This window comes from Pyrus communis, chromosome 8 (genome assembly GCF_963583255.1).
Source record: "Pyrus communis chromosome 8, drPyrComm1.1, whole genome shotgun sequence".
Lineage (NCBI taxonomy): Eukaryota > Viridiplantae > Streptophyta > Magnoliopsida > Rosales > Rosaceae > Pyrus > Pyrus communis.
Genome location: NC_084810.1, coordinates 8,260,785 through 8,280,658, shown reverse-complemented (window position 1 = coordinate 8,280,658; position 19,874 = coordinate 8,260,785). Strand labels below are relative to the sequence as shown.

The 19,874-nt window shown below is 38.9% G+C and overlaps 4 protein-coding genes across 4 annotated transcripts; 2 read left to right on the top strand and 2 right to left on the bottom strand.

Annotated features, from left to right (window-relative positions):
- Positions 1–913: 913 nt before the first annotated feature.
- LOC137742891 (uncharacterized) lies at positions 914–4,101 on the bottom strand. The gene is made up of 4 exons (XM_068482835.1): positions 2,829–4,101; positions 2,581–2,666; positions 2,183–2,466; positions 914–1,292 (listed from the first exon to the last, which is right to left on the bottom strand). The coding sequence occupies exons 1-4, from the start codon at positions 4,099–4,101 to the stop codon at positions 914–916; spliced, it is 2,022 nt and encodes a 673-aa protein (XP_068338936.1).
- Positions 4,102–10,704: 6,603 nt separating this feature from the next.
- Positions 10,705–12,553, top strand: LOC137741422 (NEP1-interacting protein 1-like). The gene is made up of 5 exons (XM_068481139.1): positions 10,705–10,899; positions 11,047–11,198; positions 11,334–11,417; positions 11,529–11,702; positions 12,262–12,553. The coding sequence occupies exons 1-5, from the start codon at positions 10,710–10,712 to the stop codon at positions 12,415–12,417; spliced, it is 756 nt and encodes a 251-aa protein (XP_068337240.1). The 5' UTR covers positions 10,705–10,709; the 3' UTR covers positions 12,418–12,553.
- Positions 12,554–13,490: 937 nt separating this feature from the next.
- LOC137742473 (reactive Intermediate Deaminase A, chloroplastic-like) lies at positions 13,491–15,855 on the top strand. Its single transcript, XM_068482352.1, has 6 exons — positions 13,491–13,748; positions 13,952–14,067; positions 14,164–14,208; positions 14,786–14,859; positions 14,947–14,996; positions 15,528–15,855. Exons 1-6 carry the CDS (start codon positions 13,565–13,567, stop codon positions 15,620–15,622), a joined length of 564 nt encoding a protein of 187 aa, XP_068338453.1. The 5' UTR covers positions 13,491–13,564; the 3' UTR covers positions 15,623–15,855.
- A 3,178-nt stretch (positions 15,856–19,033) lies between these two features.
- LOC137742890 (uncharacterized) lies at positions 19,034–19,648 on the bottom strand. The gene has a single exon (XM_068482834.1). The coding sequence runs from the start codon at positions 19,646–19,648 to the stop codon at positions 19,034–19,036; it is 615 nt and encodes a 204-aa protein (XP_068338935.1).
- Positions 19,649–19,874: the final 226 nt, after the last annotated feature.

Here is a 19,874-nt window from a genome sequence, read left to right as displayed (position 1 = left end):
TCTCCGACCTCTAACCAACACAATGACGTGCGACAAGATCTACCATACAATGCCTCAAATGGTGCAATTCCGATACTCGAATGAAAGCTGTTGTTATAGGCAAATTCCATTAAATCCAACCGTGTGTGCCAAGCATCACCAAACTATAATACCGAAGCCCGCAACATATCCTCCAAAGTCTGAATGGTTCTCTCTGACTGTCCGTCCGTCTGAGGATGATACGCCGTACTATAAAGTAGTCTCGTACCCAAAGCTTCTTGAAACGCCCAAAACTTAGATGTAAATCGTGGATCACGATCAGAGACAATACTCACAGGGACACCATGGTATTTCACAATCTTTGAGATAAACAACTCCGCTAATCGGCCCAAGGAATATTTCTCCGTCACTGGAATGAAATGCGCCGACTTAGTAAGCCGATCAACAATCACCCAAATGCCGTCAAAGCCATTATGTGTATGCGGAAGCTTGTACACAAAATCCATAGTAATATTTTCCCATTTCCACTCTGGAACGGAAGCGGTTGCAACAACCCAAACGGCTTTTTCCTTTCCGCCTTAACTTGCTGACAAACAGCACACCTGCTCACATACTCAGCTATCTCCCTTTTCATACCCGGCCAATAATAAAACGGTCGAATGGTATGATACATTTTAGTAGCTCCTGGATGCATGGCATAAGCCGAGATATGTGCTTCATCGAGAATTGCCTTCTTTAATTCCAAATTATTAGGCACAAACATCCTACCTTTCTGCATCAGCATGCCATCCGAATCACGAACTCTGAGGTCTCTCCTCCTTCCCCGATCTCGAGCTTGGATTAATTCTTGAGTTTCTCTATCCGCTACCTGAGCTTCAAGCACCCGATTAACTAAAATTGGTTTAACTTGAAAATTAGCAAGTAAAGCTACCTCTCAATCTTCTGCCTCTAACCTCACTCCCGTAGAACGCAAATCTGCTAGAAGAGGAACACGACTAGCATACAACGCATTGATATGGCCCTGAGACTTTTTGCTAAGTGCATCAGCCACAACATTTGCATGACCAGGGTGATAATCAATCGTGCAGTCATAATCACTGAGCAGTTCCATCCACCTCCGCTGACGAAGATTAAGTTCCTTCTGAGTAAAAAGATACTGAAGACTTTTGTGATCTGTAAAGATCTTACATTTCTCTCTATAAAGGTAGTGTCTCCACAACTTCAGCGCAAAAATAATAGCGGCCAACTCCAAATCACGTGTAGGGTAATTCAACTCATGAGGTTTCAACTGTCGCGAAGCATAAGCAATCACCCTACCATGTTGTATCAACACACATCCCAGACCATTCAAAGAAGCATCACTATAAACCTCGAAATCACCACTATCGTCCGGGAGTGCCAAAACAGGTGCATGAGTGAGACAATACTTCAACTGCTGGAAACTCTACTCACACTTATCATCCCACTCAAATTTAACGTCTTTCCTCGTTAACCTCGTCAGTGGTAAAGCAATCGTAGAAAAATCCTTAACAAACCGTCGATAATACCTTGCCAAACCAAGGAAACTCCTCACCTCAGTGACGGTTCACGGTTGCTCCCATTTCTCCACAGCTGCAACCTTTTGAAGATCCACCAAAATACCTTGACCTGAAATGATGTGCCCCAAAAACGCAACTTGGTCTAACCAAAACTGGCACTTGCTAAACTTAGCATACAATTGGTGTTCCCTCAATCTTTTCAACACCAAAGTAAGATGTCGAACATGCTCCGCTTTAGACTTAGAATACACCAGAATGTCATCGATGAAAACGATAACAAACCTATCCAAATATGGCTGGAACACTTGGTTCATCAAATCCATAAAAGTAGCTGGTGCATTCGTCAACCCAAATGGCATAACCAGAAACTCGTAATGACATAACGAGTCCTGAACGCCGTCTTAGGAACATTATCCCTACAAATCTTCAGCTGATAATATCCAGATCTCAAGTCAATCTTGGAAAATACACAAGCACCTCGAAGCTGATCAAACAAATCATCGATACGTGGCAACGGATAACGGTTTTTAATCGTCACCCGATTCAATTGCCTGTAATCGATACATAGCCTCAAAGTTCCGTCTTTCTTCCTCACAAACAATACTGGAGCACCCCAAGGTGAAGTACTAGGCTGCATGAAACCCTTATCCACTAATTCCTGCAACTGAACTTTCAATTCCTTTAACTCAGCGGGAGCCATACGATAAGGAGTCAAGGAAATAGGATTAGTACTTGGAAGTAACTCAATGGTGAACTCCATGTCTCGGTCTGGTGGTAAACCAGGTAAATCCTCAGGAAAAACATCGGGAAAATGTCTGACTACCCTCACATCCTCAACTCTGCTAGGAGCAGCCTCATCCAACACCACATGAGCTAAGTACCCCTGGCAACCTTTAGATAACAGCCTTTTCGCTCGCACGGCCGAAATAACGCCATGTCTCACCCCACTCTGCTCACCCACGAAAGTAACCACATGTAGTCCAGGACGATGGAACGTAACTATTTTCCCGTAACAATCAATATTGGCACGATTGAAATGCAACCAATCTGTGCCCAGAATCACATCAAAGTCAACAATGTCTAACGGGATAAGATCAGCTGGCATAACAACACCCTCGACTATCACTAGACATCCTGGGTACACACGATCTACAATACATCTTTCCCCTCTAGGCATAGCGAACTCTAAATCATACCCTAGAGGTGTGGGGCGAGGTTGCGTCACTTGAGCAAAGGTATGAGAAATCACAGAATGTGTAGCACCACAATCATTTAATACTCTAGCAAAATAACCAAGGATATTTAACGTACCCATAATCAAATCCGGATTGTTCTGAGCATCCTGCAGAGAGATATTATGAATACGTCCCTGGGTCTGCTGTCGTCCTCCTCGACCTCTGCTCGCCTGACCACCACGACTCTGAGTACCACGCCCCTGACTGGGCTGACCAGACTGCCTCGAAGACCCCGCACTACTCGTAGCAATCTCTCCCTGCTGAATCTGTCCTCCCTGAAACCACTGAAAACCGCCTGCTGAAGTTGGAGGATACGACATATAGCCGCCAGAATACGGGTCTTGGGGATACTGATATTGTCCTGGGGCATAAGGAACAGCATCGCCCTGATAGTAATAGGCACCACCTCGACCTGTCTGCCCATAACCACCTAGACCCTGAATCTGCTGGATCGGTGCAGGCGGCGGCAAGAAAGTCTGCTGCAGTTTCTGCTGCTGACTCTGGGGACAATTTGTAGCCCAATGTCCCATCTGTCCACAAGTAAAACAACCACTGCTACTACGCCTACACTCACCAAAGTGTCGATTATTACACCTGCGGCAAATTGGGGCCCTACCTCTACCGCCATCACCCTGTCTCTGGCTTCTAGCACCACCAGCAAACCTACCTCCACGACCCTGACCAGTGGCGCTGAAACCACCGCTAGAAGAGCTAGAACTAGTGCCACCCCTCTTGAAGTTCTGTGTTTTACGAGGTCCGAGCGACGCCTGACCTTTACCTTTATCATCCTTCTTCTGATTACCATATTTCTCTTCTTCCTCACTCTCGCTCGGCATGTTTTTTGAATCCTCAATTCTCAGCAGAATCTCATAGAACTCCTGGTAGGTATCACAGTGGGTAGTGGTCGCCATCGAACGCCACTTCTTCTTAGTGCCCAAACGCAAACAACGAAGCATCTCCGCTGGATTGCCAGCAACATCTAGATGATAGCGAGACAAATCAGTGAACCTCCGATAGTACTCATTCGCTGTCAACTTCCCTTGTCTCAACTCAGTGAATTCCTGCTTCTTTCGATCAATATACTCAGGAGGCACAAACCTTCTCTTGAACAACTCTCGGAAAACATCCCAATCAGTCTTCTCAGCTGGAGTCAAACGACGAAGTTCCTGTTCCCACCAGGACGCATACACCTTACCCAAAAACCACGATGTCGTCTTAACCCACTTCTCAACTGGGAGATTCCCCTGACTGTGCAAAACACGAAAAGTCTTCTCAATATGCTCTAACCATCGTTCCGCACCCTCATGACCCTCGTTACCTTCGAACTTATCTAACTTCAAATTATACATAGTCTCCAGAGGAGTCTTCTGGGGAGGGCGGATCGCCGACTGAATAACTGTAGCAATAGCTTCCCCCAGCTAAGTAATGTCGGGGAAACTAGGCTCAGCAGAGCGACGTGGTTCCCGACGAGGCGGCATAATTCTGACAGAAGACACCAAAACCATTAGAATACTCACAAAAGTACAGGACTGCCAAACCTAGGCTCTGATACCAAACTAACACACCCCGATCGAGATCAAGGCATGCTGGCCGTCACGTGGAAGTGACGTAATCATGTGCACAGTGCGGAAGCAAGTAAAATAGTAATATAAATAGTACGGATAAATAAAACTAGCTTACATAAAGTAATAAAAACAAGTGCAAGCGTAAGTGTGACGCTAAGTTCAGAGCATAAAGCCTAAAGCAGTCCGGGAGAAAACGACGCAACAAAAGTACAGCCGAAGGTGGTCCTACGCTGGTGATCTTATGTCAGATATGCCGGAAAAACCCTCAGGGAAACCACCAAACGTGCTAGCCAACTAGAACCTGGAGGGGCGCAAAATAAAAGCGTGAGTGGGCAAAAACAAAGCTTTTCGAAAACCATTTAGTAAAAATGTTCTAACCCCTCGCCGTAAAACCTGTATACTTCCCAGAAAATAGAATATATACATATATAAATCATGCTCAAGAATATGCTATGCCAAAACCTTAAAGTAAAATGCAAGTGCTCAGGTAAAATCATATCAATGTCATATAAACTGTCAGCGGGAGTCACCTAACGTGACCTGTACGGCTGAATCTAGAGCTCAAATCTCAATCTCACTAACTCGACCTGCACACGAGTCGGAACCACCTAAAATGGTCTGTACGACAGGCCTGGGTGTAATATATATATATACGCTCAAGTGTTACGATCACGTGAAGGCTGTGCGAATAATCGCGGGTCACCTACGAGTCGGAACCACCTAAAGTGGTATGTACGACAGGACTGTGCACCTAACTTGGATCCAAGCTGAGCGTGTGGTGCGGGAGGTGAACATCACGTGAAGGACTGTGCCCAACTCTGGGCGGGGGCACTAACACCGGGGGTGCAGGTTATGAGCTCTCTATGTATCTAGAATCACTAATGAACATAAATATAAATCACCACTCACCTGGCACTTACCTGTGCGTCCGCAACACCAATACACACACATATATAAATGCAAGCAACCATGCATAACAACGGCAATATAATGTATGGCATATAACGAATAAATAATTCAAATCATTTTCTGGGGAAATATAAGTGTATAGGTATATACGGAAAACCAAAAGTCCACTCACTGGTATGTGGAAGGGTCGTAACCCCCCTGCCTCGAGTGACCACGCTCGTCCTCGGGATAGGTATCACCTATATGCGAAACAACTACAATGCTCAAATGGGGTGTATGAATACACCAACGTGATCTACTCAACCTCAGAAACATCCCCATATTTTTAAAATAATTTTTCACCGTCGCACGCCCGCCCACGCGCCGGCACGTGCCTGGCACGCTGACGACGTCAGTTGACGCCGTCAGGAATATTCCGTTATCCCTAACGGTAACCGTCAACGGCGTCAGGAATATTCCGTCAGATTTGACGGAATATTCCGTTGTCTTCTCCGGCGAGGCGCCGGCGCCAGAAAATCGTAAAAACTTCAAACCTTTGTAATTTCTTCGTTTTTCAACCAAATTTCACAAAATTGGTACCAAAATGAAGCTTACAACGAGAGGAACACAATCATACCACTTTCAAGTGCTAAAAACCACGAAATCTCACCTGGAAATTCACCCCAACTTTGGCCAACTTCGAAACTCGTGATCCCGACGTCCAAACCCTTCAAACGAACCACCCCGAGCCTCCTAGGGACCTCACCAAGCTTCCTACAAGCTGAAATGGGTATGGTTGGACTCCTACGAGCCTCACGAGCATGGATATGTACTTTGTTCCTTCGATCTGTGACGATTTGGGTGGTTTGTGTGTGTGTCCGTACGTTGTATGGAAAATAGAATGGGAAAGGGGACTCGGGACAGGTGCAGGGATAGGGGAAAGGGTGTGGGGTGTAGGTTAGTGTGTGTGTGGCCCAAAACATGCCAACAAAAACCCAAAAACAACCATAAAACGTAAAGAAATCGCACTAGGGGCAAAATCGTCTTTTCACACGTACGTTTTAGAATTTTCGGAACGGGCTGTCACAGAAATCCAATAGTTGACAGGGAAGATGGAACAATACATCAAGTAGTGCTAAAGACAATCAGGAATATATGAAGAAGTTGATGAAGAAGGGCAATATACTATTTTCATATAGCAGCAAGTGAACAATGAGATTGAACAAACAAAAATGAATTAACTTTTATTTGTCTTAAATTTAAAGGATTGTATAACCAATATAAACAATGAAATGATAGAAAGAAAATATTATTCATTAAACCGTAAATTTAAAAGGGTTCTACAAAGTAGGATGAAGTTGAACAGGATTCCTACAAGTTTGCTTATAATGGTCATTTAAACCACATTTTGAACATTTTTGAGTTGATTTTTCTAAAAGGGTTTTGGTCATTTAATTCATTAGGTTTAAAATTTAAGGGTATTTGTGTCTATTTAAGTGATATTTTGGATATATTTGAAAGTTTTTATAAAAACTAACATTTTTGAAATTAGAGGCTTATATTTGGCTATATTTAATAAATACTCCTAAAGTTTGCTGCTTTTTATGTAAGACTCAACTACATGTGATTTTAGCGTATATCTAATATTTAAAAATAAAAAACCAAAAAATTCTCTCCCCACTCCCACGTTCTCTCTTACTCTCCTTCCCATTTTATGAACAAAAATAAAAAATGTTCACACACACAGTGTGTAGGCAGATGCTAATTTCTAATTAATAGGTGCAAATGTATTGGTCTCTGCTTGTTCATAGTTTTGTAGTGAGTCAATCAACTGTATCAAATAGATAGATGATTTGTAATATGCTTTTATTGAATCCATCAATATGTTTTTATACAATTTGATGACTAAATGATGTCATCTTTTTAATTATTGATTTTTCAGAGATGACCTTTACAAAAGGATTTATAATATTAACGGTTGCAATCATAAACACGAAACCTAAAATTCCAAAATGTGAACCATCCAAAAATTATTGGATAAGAACTAGAATGTACTTGAATATTTCGAATTTGATCCGAAAATTCTAAAACTTGCTAACTCAAGACACTTGAATCATATACTTAAATATGACTATACTTTTACAATTACAAGTTCTTTAAATATATTGCATACACTAATTAAAGATATATATTATGTAGTGAGAGAGCCCAAGAAATGGGATACTTTTGATTTTGATATAGACTAATCTGAAGAAGAAAAAAAAAATGAAATTAATCCGATTAGTTTTAAATAGGCATGAGTTTTTGAATTTCTAAAATTCCCATTATGAAATTGGAATTGATATTCATTTTTGAAATTTTTTGGATTGAAACTGAAATCTTGTAATTGATGTGATCCCACATTAAAGTTCAAAATCATAATCCACTTTTCCCTCCTCGTTATTCTTGTTGCTCCCTTCACTTTCTTTTCCCTAACCCTAATTAACCTAATCCCAATATAATCAACTAAATAAAGGTGGGGAGAAGCACTGTACTGCCAAACAAAGTTGCCATAATGCCACTAATTGGTTGGTTTTGTAGCCATGGACCTTTGTTTTAATTTCTCTTGGGATACCTTTTGCTTATCGTCGTAGTTTTTCCTTCATGCAAAAACTTATACTTGGTGATATATATGTTAAATTCTTTTTCTCAGCATATGTAGTGAAAAATATCTTTGTGGGGTTATTTTAGTGGGTAGCTGCATTACAAGCTAGAAGGTGGAACCCCAGCCGCTCTGCGCATTTATTTTTTTGAAATATCAAAGAAGATGGAGACAACAAATGGGTGAGAAAAATGGGTGCCAACTTTGCTAAAATAATGTATATATCTACAATTCAATTAATCAATATTAATTTATAGCACCACTTGCCCTTAATAGCATTGAAATTTCGGCCCACAGAAGCTCTAACCCTATTCCCAGCACCTGGTTTTGCTTAGTTTCCTGCTTCAGTTTAATTAGACCCCGTAGCTCTGTTTTAATGGATGTAACAAGACAAACCTAACTTGCCCTTTTTATGACAAAATATATCGGGATGGCAACTGGTATCAAATCCCATATATCTTTTATCCACTGTACAATAAATATGGCCTGCAACTTGATCGTACTGTAGATAGTAACTGGGTAGCTTGTAAGGTATATCTGCTCAATTGGCACATTGGATTATTATTCAGTCTGAATTTGGATGCCGCTAGTATTAAAAAACCACCATTGAGAAACTAGATAAAGCATTGCACACAATCACTTAGTCTGGTTTTTGCTTCGATAAACCCTAAATCAGTTTTTTGTTTTGTTTTAGTTAGTAGAAAATGCATTTTTATATTTTGAGTTGGTAAGTATTTGTTTTCCTCACTCCCTTTATTAATTTTATCCCACTTGAAAAAGTGAAGTCTTGCATTACATAATAAATGTGACGTATCATTGATAATAATTGATTTTTTGAATTGGTATAGAATGCAATCCTATATATTGCATATTCATGTTAATTATTAAGCAGAAAATCTTCGATCGATTTTTCTTGTCCTTGATAACATAAAAAAATGGAGCATTTTCTCACTCCAATCATCTTATACCACTTAATTGGTTGACAATTCAAACTCAAATTATTGGGGACGTAAATTTAAATGAGAACTAGTTGAGTTTTTAGGTTCTATTTGAAGGGTTATTCATGCAACTACTATTAATAAAATCCAAAATATTTTAGCCATTTGATTATTTTGTATTTTTATTTCAATCTTATCTAACGGATTGTGTTTATTTGCACGTTTTAGTACCAAATAATTTTGGATCTAAATGATTTTGGTAGCTAGTTTGAGAAAGAGGATCTAAAATATAGATATATAATTTAGATTGTCCAAGAGGGGTGGTATTGTTTCATTTTCTAGTACATCAAATCAAACCATCTTAAAATTCAACATGTCATAAAACTTCATAATTCAGTAACTAATATAGTTCCAACTCAGAGATCAATAACTTCAAAGTTCTATGAATTTTGACATCAACATTCTTACTATAGTTATTAGCCAATAAAATGAAATAAAAACAAATATATATATATATATATATATATATAAGTGATCTGTCCGGTTCGATTTCAGCTAGTTTGTAAAAGCTCAAAACTACAACCTTACTAAATCATTATGGTTGAATTTGGTTATGGACCATTTAGTCCAAATCAAACTAAAATGGTTAGTACAATTCGGATCAACTGGTTTAGTCGGCTCAACCAGATTGATAACCACTCCTGCACCATAAAGTTAAAAGATATCATTATGACATAGAAGATTGGTTGCTTAGAGATAGATTATTAACCATTTGTACTATAATCATTTTAATATATCGCAATAGCAACGTTCAACACAGTTTGATTGGGGAAGTGGGAAATGAGGTGTCCTTAAATATGCATAATGCGTTACTCGTAGAGGGTTTCTTGCTCAAGTCAGTAGCATTTCGTGTTGTCTCATTCCTAGTCCACCTAGTTGCCTCCTAAATAAATAATATAAAAATTAAAATTTCAAAACAAAACAAAATTTAAAATATTTATAAGTATCATTAACACAAATTCGTGGTGTATTATTTTGCGTATTATAACAAAGACGGAGACATGATTGATATATCTCACTTCTAAGTTATATTGATAAATTAAAAAAAAAACCAATCTACTTGTTATAATTTAAGTAAAATAGTAAAAGCATCTCCAATGAAGAGATGCAAATTTAGGATACAAGAACTATATTTACATCTTGTTTTACATTTTTGGGAGTGTAAATGGGGGTAACTACTCCAATGGGAGAGAAGTAACTTTGAGATCTATTTAATTTCTCTCTTTGATTGGTGGGACCCACTACTAATAGATGTAAGAAAAAAAGGTAGTTTTATCCACACACAATTTTTTACCTTCAACACACTTTTTGTTAATTTCTGTTATTGATATTCTTCAATCATTCGATTCGATAATCGAAAATTAAGAAGGGGAGTGTGGGAGGTAAAAAAATAATGTATAGATAGCATCACCATATAAACATGTAAATTTAGGTTTTTATTTTCATTTTTCAACTAAGATGAATATTTTACATCTTGCCATTGGAGAGTTTTTCAACCATAAAAAATGTAAAATACACATGTCAAAACATTTTGCAAATGAGGTATGATATTTACACATCTCATTTTACTTTTCAAACACTTTTTTAATTTTCGGTCGTCGGATCGGATGAATTGAAGAATATCAACGAACATAAATTATCAAGAGTGTATGAGAAGTAAAATGAGATGCGTAGATAACACATCCTTTTGCAAATTGAAGATGCTCTAACGTCATGTCACCGTGTTTTTACGCCTAAAGTTGCTCGTAAATGGTGGCACTTAATTTTTTCTCTCGTAAATACCTAGCCATTCCTCTTCTTAACCTTTAAATGCTCCTTCCCCTTTAAATTCTTATAGTAAGCTCCCACTTCCCACTCAACACTTCATGCCTAGTTTTTGCATTGCTCATAAGATGATGGAGGAATTGTTTTCAGGCTTATTCAGAGCCACATTCAGGTCTACAGAGGTTGTTTCTTTGTGGGTTTTGGCTGCAATTGGTGATTCCAGCGGCGGAGCTTTGATTCAAGTCACAAAACGAGTTGTTTTTGCCGCATTTACCTGCATTCTTGCACTGGGTATGTTTCTAAGCTCTTGGATTAATTGTTTTCCGGTGAATTTCTGTACCGTCGAGGTTTCTTTTAGCAAAAAAAAAAAAAAAAAAAAAAAAAAAATGATTTGGTGCCACATATGACATTTTCAACTATCCCATGTGGGTTTTGTAGGAGGAGCTGTAGTGGGAGCAATTCATGGAGCGATCAAAGGCCAGACAACGGAGACGGGGTTTCTTAATGGTGCCGGCATAGGCGGTTTGGCAGGGGCTATTGCTGCCATTCAATTGATGGATTTGGCGGTGGACGGCGAGTTGTTGTCTAAGGTAACCCCTTGCGTACGTAAAGAGAACATAATGGCACGTACCACCAGAGTTCGACTCTCGTCCTCAGTTCTACTTGAATATTAAGATTGGTCTAAATCTCAATTCTTATAATACTTGTTTAAATTTCCTTTACAGGTTGCTTTCTTGGTAGTTATGGTAAATGGGAAGGCGTTTATGGAATGGGTGAGTTCTGCATTGCTAAAAGCCTATCACTGGCAAGTAAGTAGCATTATTTCTCTACCTAAACCAGCATCGAGTAGTTGTTTTTCTCTTTTTAAACATTTAATTAGTATAGTTAATTAAGTTTACAATGGCAAACTTACTGAGCAGGTTAGCAATCTGGAAACAGCTTACAGAGAGATTTCTGAAATCTATGACATTGGCGGAGTGAAGGGGTTATCGCAAGATTGCATCCAAAAGCTCCCTCAAAGTACATTTCACAGCAGCAGGAGCAGCAATATCATCGAGTCTTGCAGTGAATTTTGCTGCTCAATTTGCTTACAGGTGGGTTCCAACATATCTTAACTGCTATCTAAATTAGTATGCAAAAGGTTTGAAAAGTTGTTGGATCAGCATTTGGCCCTATACAACTATGAGCTAACCTTTCAAGAAATCAATTGTGAGAGAACCATAAATCTATTCCAATAAAGCCCCCAAGTAACGAGGAAGGATGGAGAAATGAGTTAAAAATAGACTAAGTAAACGGTTCAGATGCGTCTCTAATGTAACAAAGAAAAAGTTTTAATGTGCTGCAACTACAACAGTGTCCTTAAAACTTATAAGCCTCGTTTGGTGGACAGATCAAAACATATTGAGATTAAGTTCGTCCCATAGAGTTCCATCTTTTGGAAGGTGATTTGTTTTCTCTAATACGCAAGATAATTATCCAATTTAATAAGTCTAGCCGGACCATTGTTTAGATCACCAAACATAAACTAGAAAACATGTTCATTTAATTGAATTTGCTGTCTTGTCCCTTCCACCAAACCAGAATCTAACCAATTAGGTTAACGCTAATCACTATTTATCACAACGTGATTTTGATGTATATTTATATTTGCAGGAATTTAAGGATGGAGAGAATGCAAGAGAACTTCCCATTTGTGGGCATATGTTTCACATGGCCTGCATAGACCAATGGCTAAAGCGACAAGCCTCTTGTCCTATGTGCAGACTGCAAGTCCACATTAAAAACGTAGTAGATTTTAGGGATTGCTAGTATTTTCTGAGGTGTTCTATGTACTGAGATTTTTAGTCTTTGAATTCTCGGTAACTATTGCAAGAGAGGTAGTAATTTTGTAATGCGCAAGAACTTTGTATTTACACCTAAGTAAATGGTTTTGTATTTCTTTTATTATTTTGTATCAGCGTACATATGCATGAATCATCCTCATATTTGATATATTCACAAACCTAATTAAACATTTTGACATAAAAAGGAGAAACCTATAAAACACACCACTATCATCTTCATTTCCAAGATATTTTCTATATACTACATGTATCCAAGTGAATACATGTGCCAATGTTTAAGTCTTTCACGGCTGAATGGTTAAGATTTAGTTAAATCTAATTTAGTTAAACAAATTAAATTTAAGAGGTATTTGTCGGTTTATTCTCAAACTTGTATAGACCTGTCAATTTTCATCTTGAACTTTAATTTTAGCCGATTATTCCCTAAAGTTTTATAATTAGTCGATTTTTCCCTAAACTTTAACTTTAACTGATTACACCCTAAAATTTTATAAATAGCTAATTCCCCCTTAGTGGTAGATTTTAAAATTTTTCATCCATCAATTTTCCATTCTTTTTTTCCCCATACAATTGTCACGTGTTGTCCGCATGATCAAAATGGATAGAAAATTGGATGAAATTTTTTATAATCTAACGTAAATTGGCTATTTATAAAAGTTTCAGTAGGGTAATTAGCCAAAATTAAAGTTCAAGCAGAAAATTGGCTACTTATAAAAAATTAGGAAGGTAATAGGCTAAAATTAAAGTTTAGAGAGAAATTATACAAGTTTGGAGGCAAATCAACAAACATGCCTAAATTTAAATTAGTTAAACAGTTAAACCTTAACTGTTCACCTGGAAAGAAAAATGTGCAGAAAATAATATACACTTATTACAATACAATGGTTAGAGCCAACTAAATTTGGCCCAAAGAAAAAGCCCACTAACAAAAATCAAGTAGAGCCCAAGAAGAAAAAGAAATTAGAGGATCTGAACAGAAAAAACAGAACAAATAAAAAGCGAGTGAGTGACGCCAGTCACCATTCACCAACCATCAGCACTTCAGCAGTTGCAACAAGTCCAACAGAGACTGACAGAGACTCCCAGAGAGAGAGAGAGAGAGAGAGAGAGATATGGCATGGTGTGCGGCGAGGAGCTTCCACATGCCGGCGCTCGACATGGCCGCATTGCGCACCCGGGCTCCGTTAGCCGCCGGCGCGGGCTTTGCCTCGGTGGCCGGTTCCACTCTCTGGCGATCCTTGGCTTCATCGAAGCCCTCGTCTCGCTTTGCTTGCTTAGCCATTTCCACCGATGCTCGTAAATTCCAACTTTTTAATTTCTCTCTTTTATTTTGATTTAATTGGATTTCCAATTTACCTCTGGTTGGTTACCTGGATTAGAAATCCGGTTCCTCTGTTTGGTCGCTTTATTTGGAATCCCCTTTTGATCAATTCTGGATAAAGGTTTGTACTTTGCGTTTGAATTTAAAGGCTGTCAGTTTTTGTTTGGTTGGATTTTAGGAATTAAGGAAGCTGTTCACACAGACAAGGCTCCGGCTGCATTGGGACCGTATTCTCAGGCAATCAAGGCCAACAACTTTCTCCATGTGTCGGGTTGTCTTGGTCTGATTCCTGAGGTTTGTGTCTTGGTTTTTTGTTTTTTTTCACTTGAATCCATTAATGTTGGTATGAAGTGGATGATTTGATGACTTATGTTGTTTGTTTAAATTCAGACAGGGAAGTTTGTGTCGGATAATGTTGAAGATCAGACAGAGCAGGTATTGATGATGCTCTGATGTGTTGGTTATACTTGTGTTGTTTATTTGGATTTGAGATAGTTATGTGATCGATTTTATACTTTTATTTTTACGCATTTGGTTGGTGAAATGTTCTTGATTTTTAACTGCTTAGTGGTCAAGGCTACAACCTTCGAAACTGATAAACTTTGCTATGAGTTAGAAACTTAGAAGTAAGTGACAGTTGATGGAAATCGGTACTGTTTGAGATTTTGGCGGTTGCAGGATCTTAAATTATTGAGAATCCTGTTTCGTATCCTTGCAAAAATGATGGTGACACTAATACAAGTCTTCAAGAGATTACTAAATAGGGGTTACTGCAATTAGATGTTTACTATAAAACTTAAATTATATCTCTTTAAGAGTTCTAATCCAAGTCGCCAATTAGTAATCTCCGACACTAAATATCATATCTATCTTGCAAATCTTCATCAAGGAGAAGTTGAATTTGTTAACATAATTGTTGGTTTTTAGTGCTGTCGGCTTTGCAAAAGAGTATAGTTGATAGCATTGCTGTGCGACTGCTTTTGAAAGACTTGGGCTGACGAAACTATTGCAGGTTCTAAAAAATATGGGGGAAATACTGAAAGCAAGCGGGGCCAGCTATTCTTCTGTGGTTAAAACGACTATTCTGTAGGGATTCTATTTTTATCTTTGCAGAATCTTGATTGGAGACTTTAGTGTTGGCGATGAAATTCGTTGTCTCTCATGTCCATGTAGGTTGGCTGATTTGAAAGACTTCAAGAAAGTCAATGAAATCTATGCTAAATGTGAGTTTTATAGAGATATAAATTTGACATTGGAGATTGAATTCTTAATTACACTGTTTGTTTTCCATCTGTCCAAAATTGTAAGCCATAAGGGTGTCTAGCTATGATAGGACATTCGGGAAGATAGAATGGAGCTGACTTTAACTCTTCAATTCTCGTTTTATTTGCCCTAATCTCATTTACCACAATCTTACGCTCAAATTACCTGTTAAAATTCGTAGAAACAGATTTGGCTCTGCTTAATTTTTGGTACAAATTGCTTGAAGCGTGATGAGTGGTTAAATCTTGTTCTATTTCTGAAGGGGGTGTCAATTTCCTGTAACTCTGCTCCTTCACGGCGGGGAAGCAAGTAAAATAGAAAAAATCACATTGGGGTTAGGGATAATCAGGCTCCCTTGAACACACACAATCCTTTATTTAATTTAACTGGTCCATGACTCTTTTGATTCGAAAAGTTATGTGCAACACAACAGTGACAATCATTTACTTGTTCATTTAACTTTGACTATTTTATATGGTTTTGTGTTGCAGATTTTCCATCTCCAGCCCCAGCACGTTCAACATTTCAGGTAGCGGCGCTGCCATTGGATGCCAAGATTGAAATTGAGTGCATTGCAGCACTGTAACCTACCAATACACAGCGTCGTCTCAGCAACTTAGATAATAATGTAGGAGGTGACATCTTTGAGTGTTGAGTTTTACATTTTTATTTCCTCTATGGCCTCCTGCCTCCTGTTGTTATTGTAACATTGTTTTTGTATCTAAAACTAAAGAGCAGGCCCAATGACGTTACTGAAATGGAGCTTTCCCTGCTTTTCCAGTCTTTGAGTAATTATAATTGTGTTTATGTTTCACTCTATGTTGCTATGCCCTCCTTTCCGTTGTGCTTTATGCCTCTCTCTTAGATTTAACTCGTCTCGTTTTGTTAGAGAATGTGAAGGGCTCTTTCTCAGATTTTTAACCAGGACACTAATCAAAGAAACAAGAAGAAAACTGAAATTTATAGAGGGAAAAATCAGGGAGCCAAGTTGTGTCGCCGATGGAGAAATCAAGGACGGGAAGACGAAACCAGCATTGAAAAGCCTGCCTACAACGATGCCGTTTTATGGACACACAGACTAAACTTGACTTTCCAGCTTTACAATAAGCTAGTAATAATGTGATTTAAATTTACTTTTGGCGAGAATCGAACCTAAGTCCTCTCACTTACAAGTGAAGAGCAATATCACTACATCGTAATGTATTGTAAACTTATGAATCGGAATTAGAGACAGTTGATGTTTCTTTTTCCTTTTTTCTTCCTAGGTTTTTTTGGTTTGATGAGAGAGCTGGTATAAGTGAGGAGAGATTCTTTGTTGCAACCAAGGTATAGTTTTAGTGGTATTGCCCGTCCATAGATATTTGTCGCATGTTCAAAAAGTGCATATGTTTGACCCCAAAAAAAAAAAAATGCATATATTAGTGACGGATCCGACCTTGGCTGGGTTAGGTTATAAACTTATAGCCCAATTGAGATTTTGGAGAAAAATGTAATACCTATTATAATAAGGAAGTTTTAACGAAAAGCCCACGATATTGTTCACTTTAACGAAAAACCATATTTTTACATTAAAAAGTCAATCCTAGTACTATTCATTTTACCCTTTATTTTGTTCTTATTATTAAAACTCAAAGTTTTCGATATATTTTCATTAGTTTTCCTTTATAATAATTCTCTTGCAAATATCTTTTACTGTTGGTAGATTTAGAAAAATAATCTCTTGAGAGAATATTTGACACACCTCGACTGAAATTAAGGCATGCTGGCCGTCACATGAGGGTGACATAGCCAAGTGCACTGTGCGGAAGCAAAATATAATAGTAAAAGTACGAAAAAATAAAAACCAAACTACTCAACAATGTAGTTAACTTACAAGTGCAAGTGTAAGTGTGACAATAATATTCAGAGCACAGAAAGCCTAATGCAGTCCAGAGGAACAAACACTAGCCAAACACACCCAGAGGTGGTCCTACACTGGATATAATCTGTCAAATATGCCGTGGATTCCTCGTAAGCCACCAAAAGAGTAACCCAAACTAGAACTTGGAGGGGCGCAAAACAGAAAGTTTGAGTGGGCAAAAACAAAGCTTTTCAAAATCATTTCATTAACAAAAGTTCTAACTCCTCGCCATAAAACACGTATAGTTTCTTAGAAAATAGAATATACACATATATCGAAAACATGCTCAGAAAAATATGCCATGTCAAATGCCTCTGCCTAAACGGTAAGTAACCCAGGTAATGTCAATCAATGCAAGTAACATGTCAGCTAGAGTCACCTAACGTGACCTGTACACAAGTCGGAACCACCTAAAGTGGTCTGTACGACAGGACTGGGTGTAAATAAATACGCTTAAGTGCTACGATCACGTGAAGACTAGGCGAATAATCGTGGGTCACCTACAAGTCGGAACCACCTATAGTGGTCTGTATGACAGGACTGTGCACCTAACTTGGATCCAAGATGAGCGTGCGGTGCGGGAGGTGAACATCACGTGAAGGATTGTGCCCTACTTTGGGCGAGAGCACTAACACTGGGGGGTGCAGGTTATGAGCTCTTTCTGTATCTCAAATAACCACTACGTCACAACTATAACTATAACTTACCTGGCACTTTGCGTCCGCATCGCCAAACATACATATATGCAACTACTAATGCAAAAATAAATAGGCAAACGAAATGCATAACATTTAAAAAATATATATACATTCTGGGAAAAACCATAAGTATATAGGTATATACGGAAAACCAAAAGCCCACTCACTGGTACGTGGAAGGATCGTAACCCTCTTGCCTTAAGTGACTGCGCTCGTCCTCGGAATAGGTCTCACCTATATGCGAAACAACTATACAAACGTTAATTTAAAACACATAACCAAAACTACGTAATAACTTCTCATACAATGTTCAAATGGGGTGTGTGAATACACCAACATGATCAACTCAACCTCACGAACATCCTTATATTTTTAAAATAATTTTCTGACATCACATGCGCCCCCACGCGTCGGCCAAGGCACGGCCAGACGCACTGGCACACGTGCCTGGCGCACGTGTGGCAAACCTAACGGCGTTAGGGAATATTCTGTTAAAACTAACAGATTCCATTAAAGTTAACCTAATGCCGTTAAGAATATTCCGTGCAAACTGACGGAATATTCCGTCTTCTTCTTCAGCACACCTCCGGTGCCGTCACAGTCGCCGGAAAATAGGAAAATTTTCAAACCTTCATTTCTCACTCGTTTTTCAACCAAATTTCATGAAGTTGGTACCAAAATGAAGCTTACAATAAGTAGAACAAAACCTTACCACTTTCAAGCCTTGAAATTCACGGAATCTCGCCATAGAAACTTCGCAAAATCCGGCCAAACCTGCAACTCACGATCCCGACGTCCAAATCCTTCCAATGAACCACCCCAAGCTTCCTAAAGACCTCACTAAGCTTCCTACAAGCTTCAAATTCCCTAAAATACAACAGTTCACATGTACATGAACAGTGACCAAAATCAGGGTTCTCTGGTTCAACGTGAAATCAAAGGATTTCCTACCTGAAATTGGTATGGTTGAATTCGTATGGTCATCACGAACATAAAGATATAGATTTCCACCTCGATCTGCAACGTTTTCAGGGGTTTTGGGTATTGTCTGTACAAAAAAGAAGAAGAAGAAAGAGAGGGAGTTCGTAACAGAGAACAATCACCCTAAAATGTGTGTGGTCCAGATACAACCAACAAAGAAGAAGAAGAAGAATAAGGATGAGAGTATGTGTGGTCCAGATACAACCAACAAGCCCACAAAACAATCACCCTAAAATGAAACATAAGCACTAAAGAAAAAATCGTCATTTCACATATATAGTACGAATAATTCAGGACAGGCTGTCACAACCTACCCACCTTAATAAAATTTCGTCCCGAAATTCAAAACAACTCAAACTAACCACTAGTGATCAAAGAACAACAAATGATACAAATCTCTTATCCGAGCTTCCATTTCCTAAGTAGCCTCCTCTACTGAGTGATTGCTCCACAAAACTTTCACTAAACTCATAGTCTTTTTCCTCAGAACATTTTCCTTCCAATCCAGAATCGTTACTGGTTCCTCATCATACGTTAAATTCGGGTTAATTTCCAATGGTTGAGGAGGTATCACATGCGACGGATCCGCAACGTAATGATGAAGCATAGACACATGAAAAACATTATGCACTTTAACCAGCTCAGTAGGCAACTCAAGCCTGTAAGCCATTTCACCAACTCGTTCGGTGATCATATACGGTCTGATATACCTGGGACTTAACTTACCTTTCTTTCCGAACTGCACTACTCCTCTCCACGGTGACAACTTCAAAAACACCCAATCACTTACTTTATACACTCTGTCAGTAGTATGCCGGTCCCCTAAGCTCTTTTGTCGATCCTGGGCCGCTTTCAGGTTAGACCTAATTACTTGAACATTTTGAGTAGTCTCCTCTACAATCTCAGGGCCCACCAAAACTCTTTCTCCGACCTCTGACCAACACAAGGATGTACGACAAGATTTACCGTATAGTGCCTCAGATGGTGACATACCGATACTCGAATGAAAGCTGCTGTTGTAGGCAAATTCCATTAAATCCAACCGATTGTGTCATGCATAGGCAAACTGCAACATCGAAGATCTCAACATATCCTATAATGTCTGAATGGTCCTCTCTGATTGTCCGTCTGTCTGAGGATGATATGCCGTACTATAAAGTACTCTCGTACCCAAAGCTTCCTGAAAAGCCACCTAAAATTTAGAAGTAAATCTTGGGTCACGATCCGAGACAATACTCACTGGAACACCATAGTACTTC

What these genes read in the sequence shown, in the direction of transcription:
- LOC137742891 (XM_068482835.1), bottom strand. Translation starts at nt 4,101, where the DNA reads ATGTATAATTTGAAGTTAGATAAGTTCGAAGGTAACGAGGGTCATGAG. An exon ending in TAGACATTGTTGACTTTGAT is followed by an intron (nt 2,467 to 2,580) that starts GTGATTCTGGGC and finishes GTGGGTGAGCAG; the next exon opens with AGTGGGGTGAGACATGGCGT. An exon ending in TTAAAGGAATTGAAAGTTCA is followed by an intron (nt 1,293 to 2,182) that starts GTTGCAGGAATT and finishes ACAACATGGTAG; the next exon opens with GGTGATTGCTTATGCTTCGC.
- LOC137742473 (XM_068482352.1), top strand. Translation starts at nt 13,565, where the DNA reads ATGGCATGGTGTGCGGCGAGGAGCTTCCACATGCCGGCGCTCGACATG. An exon ending in AGCCATTTCCACCGATGCTC is followed by an intron (nt 13,749 to 13,951) that starts GTAAATTCCAAC and finishes GTTGGATTTTAG; the next exon opens with GAATTAAGGAAGCTGTTCAC. An exon ending in GTGGTTAAAACGACTATTCT is followed by an intron (nt 14,860 to 14,946) that starts GTAGGGATTCTA and finishes ATGTCCATGTAG; the next exon opens with GTTGGCTGATTTGAAAGACT.
- LOC137742890 (XM_068482834.1), bottom strand. Translation starts at nt 19,648, where the DNA reads ATGGAATTTGCCTACAACAGCAGCTTTCATTCGAGTATCGGTATGTCA.
- LOC137741422 (XM_068481139.1), top strand. Translation starts at nt 10,710, where the DNA reads ATGCCTAGTTTTTGCATTGCTCATAAGATGATGGAGGAATTGTTTTCA. An exon ending in ACGGCGAGTTGTTGTCTAAG is followed by an intron (nt 11,199 to 11,333) that starts GTAACCCCTTGC and finishes TTTCCTTTACAG; the next exon opens with GTTGCTTTCTTGGTAGTTAT. An exon ending in TAAAAGCCTATCACTGGCAA is followed by an intron (nt 11,418 to 11,528) that starts GTAAGTAGCATT and finishes CTTACTGAGCAG; the next exon opens with GTTAGCAATCTGGAAACAGC.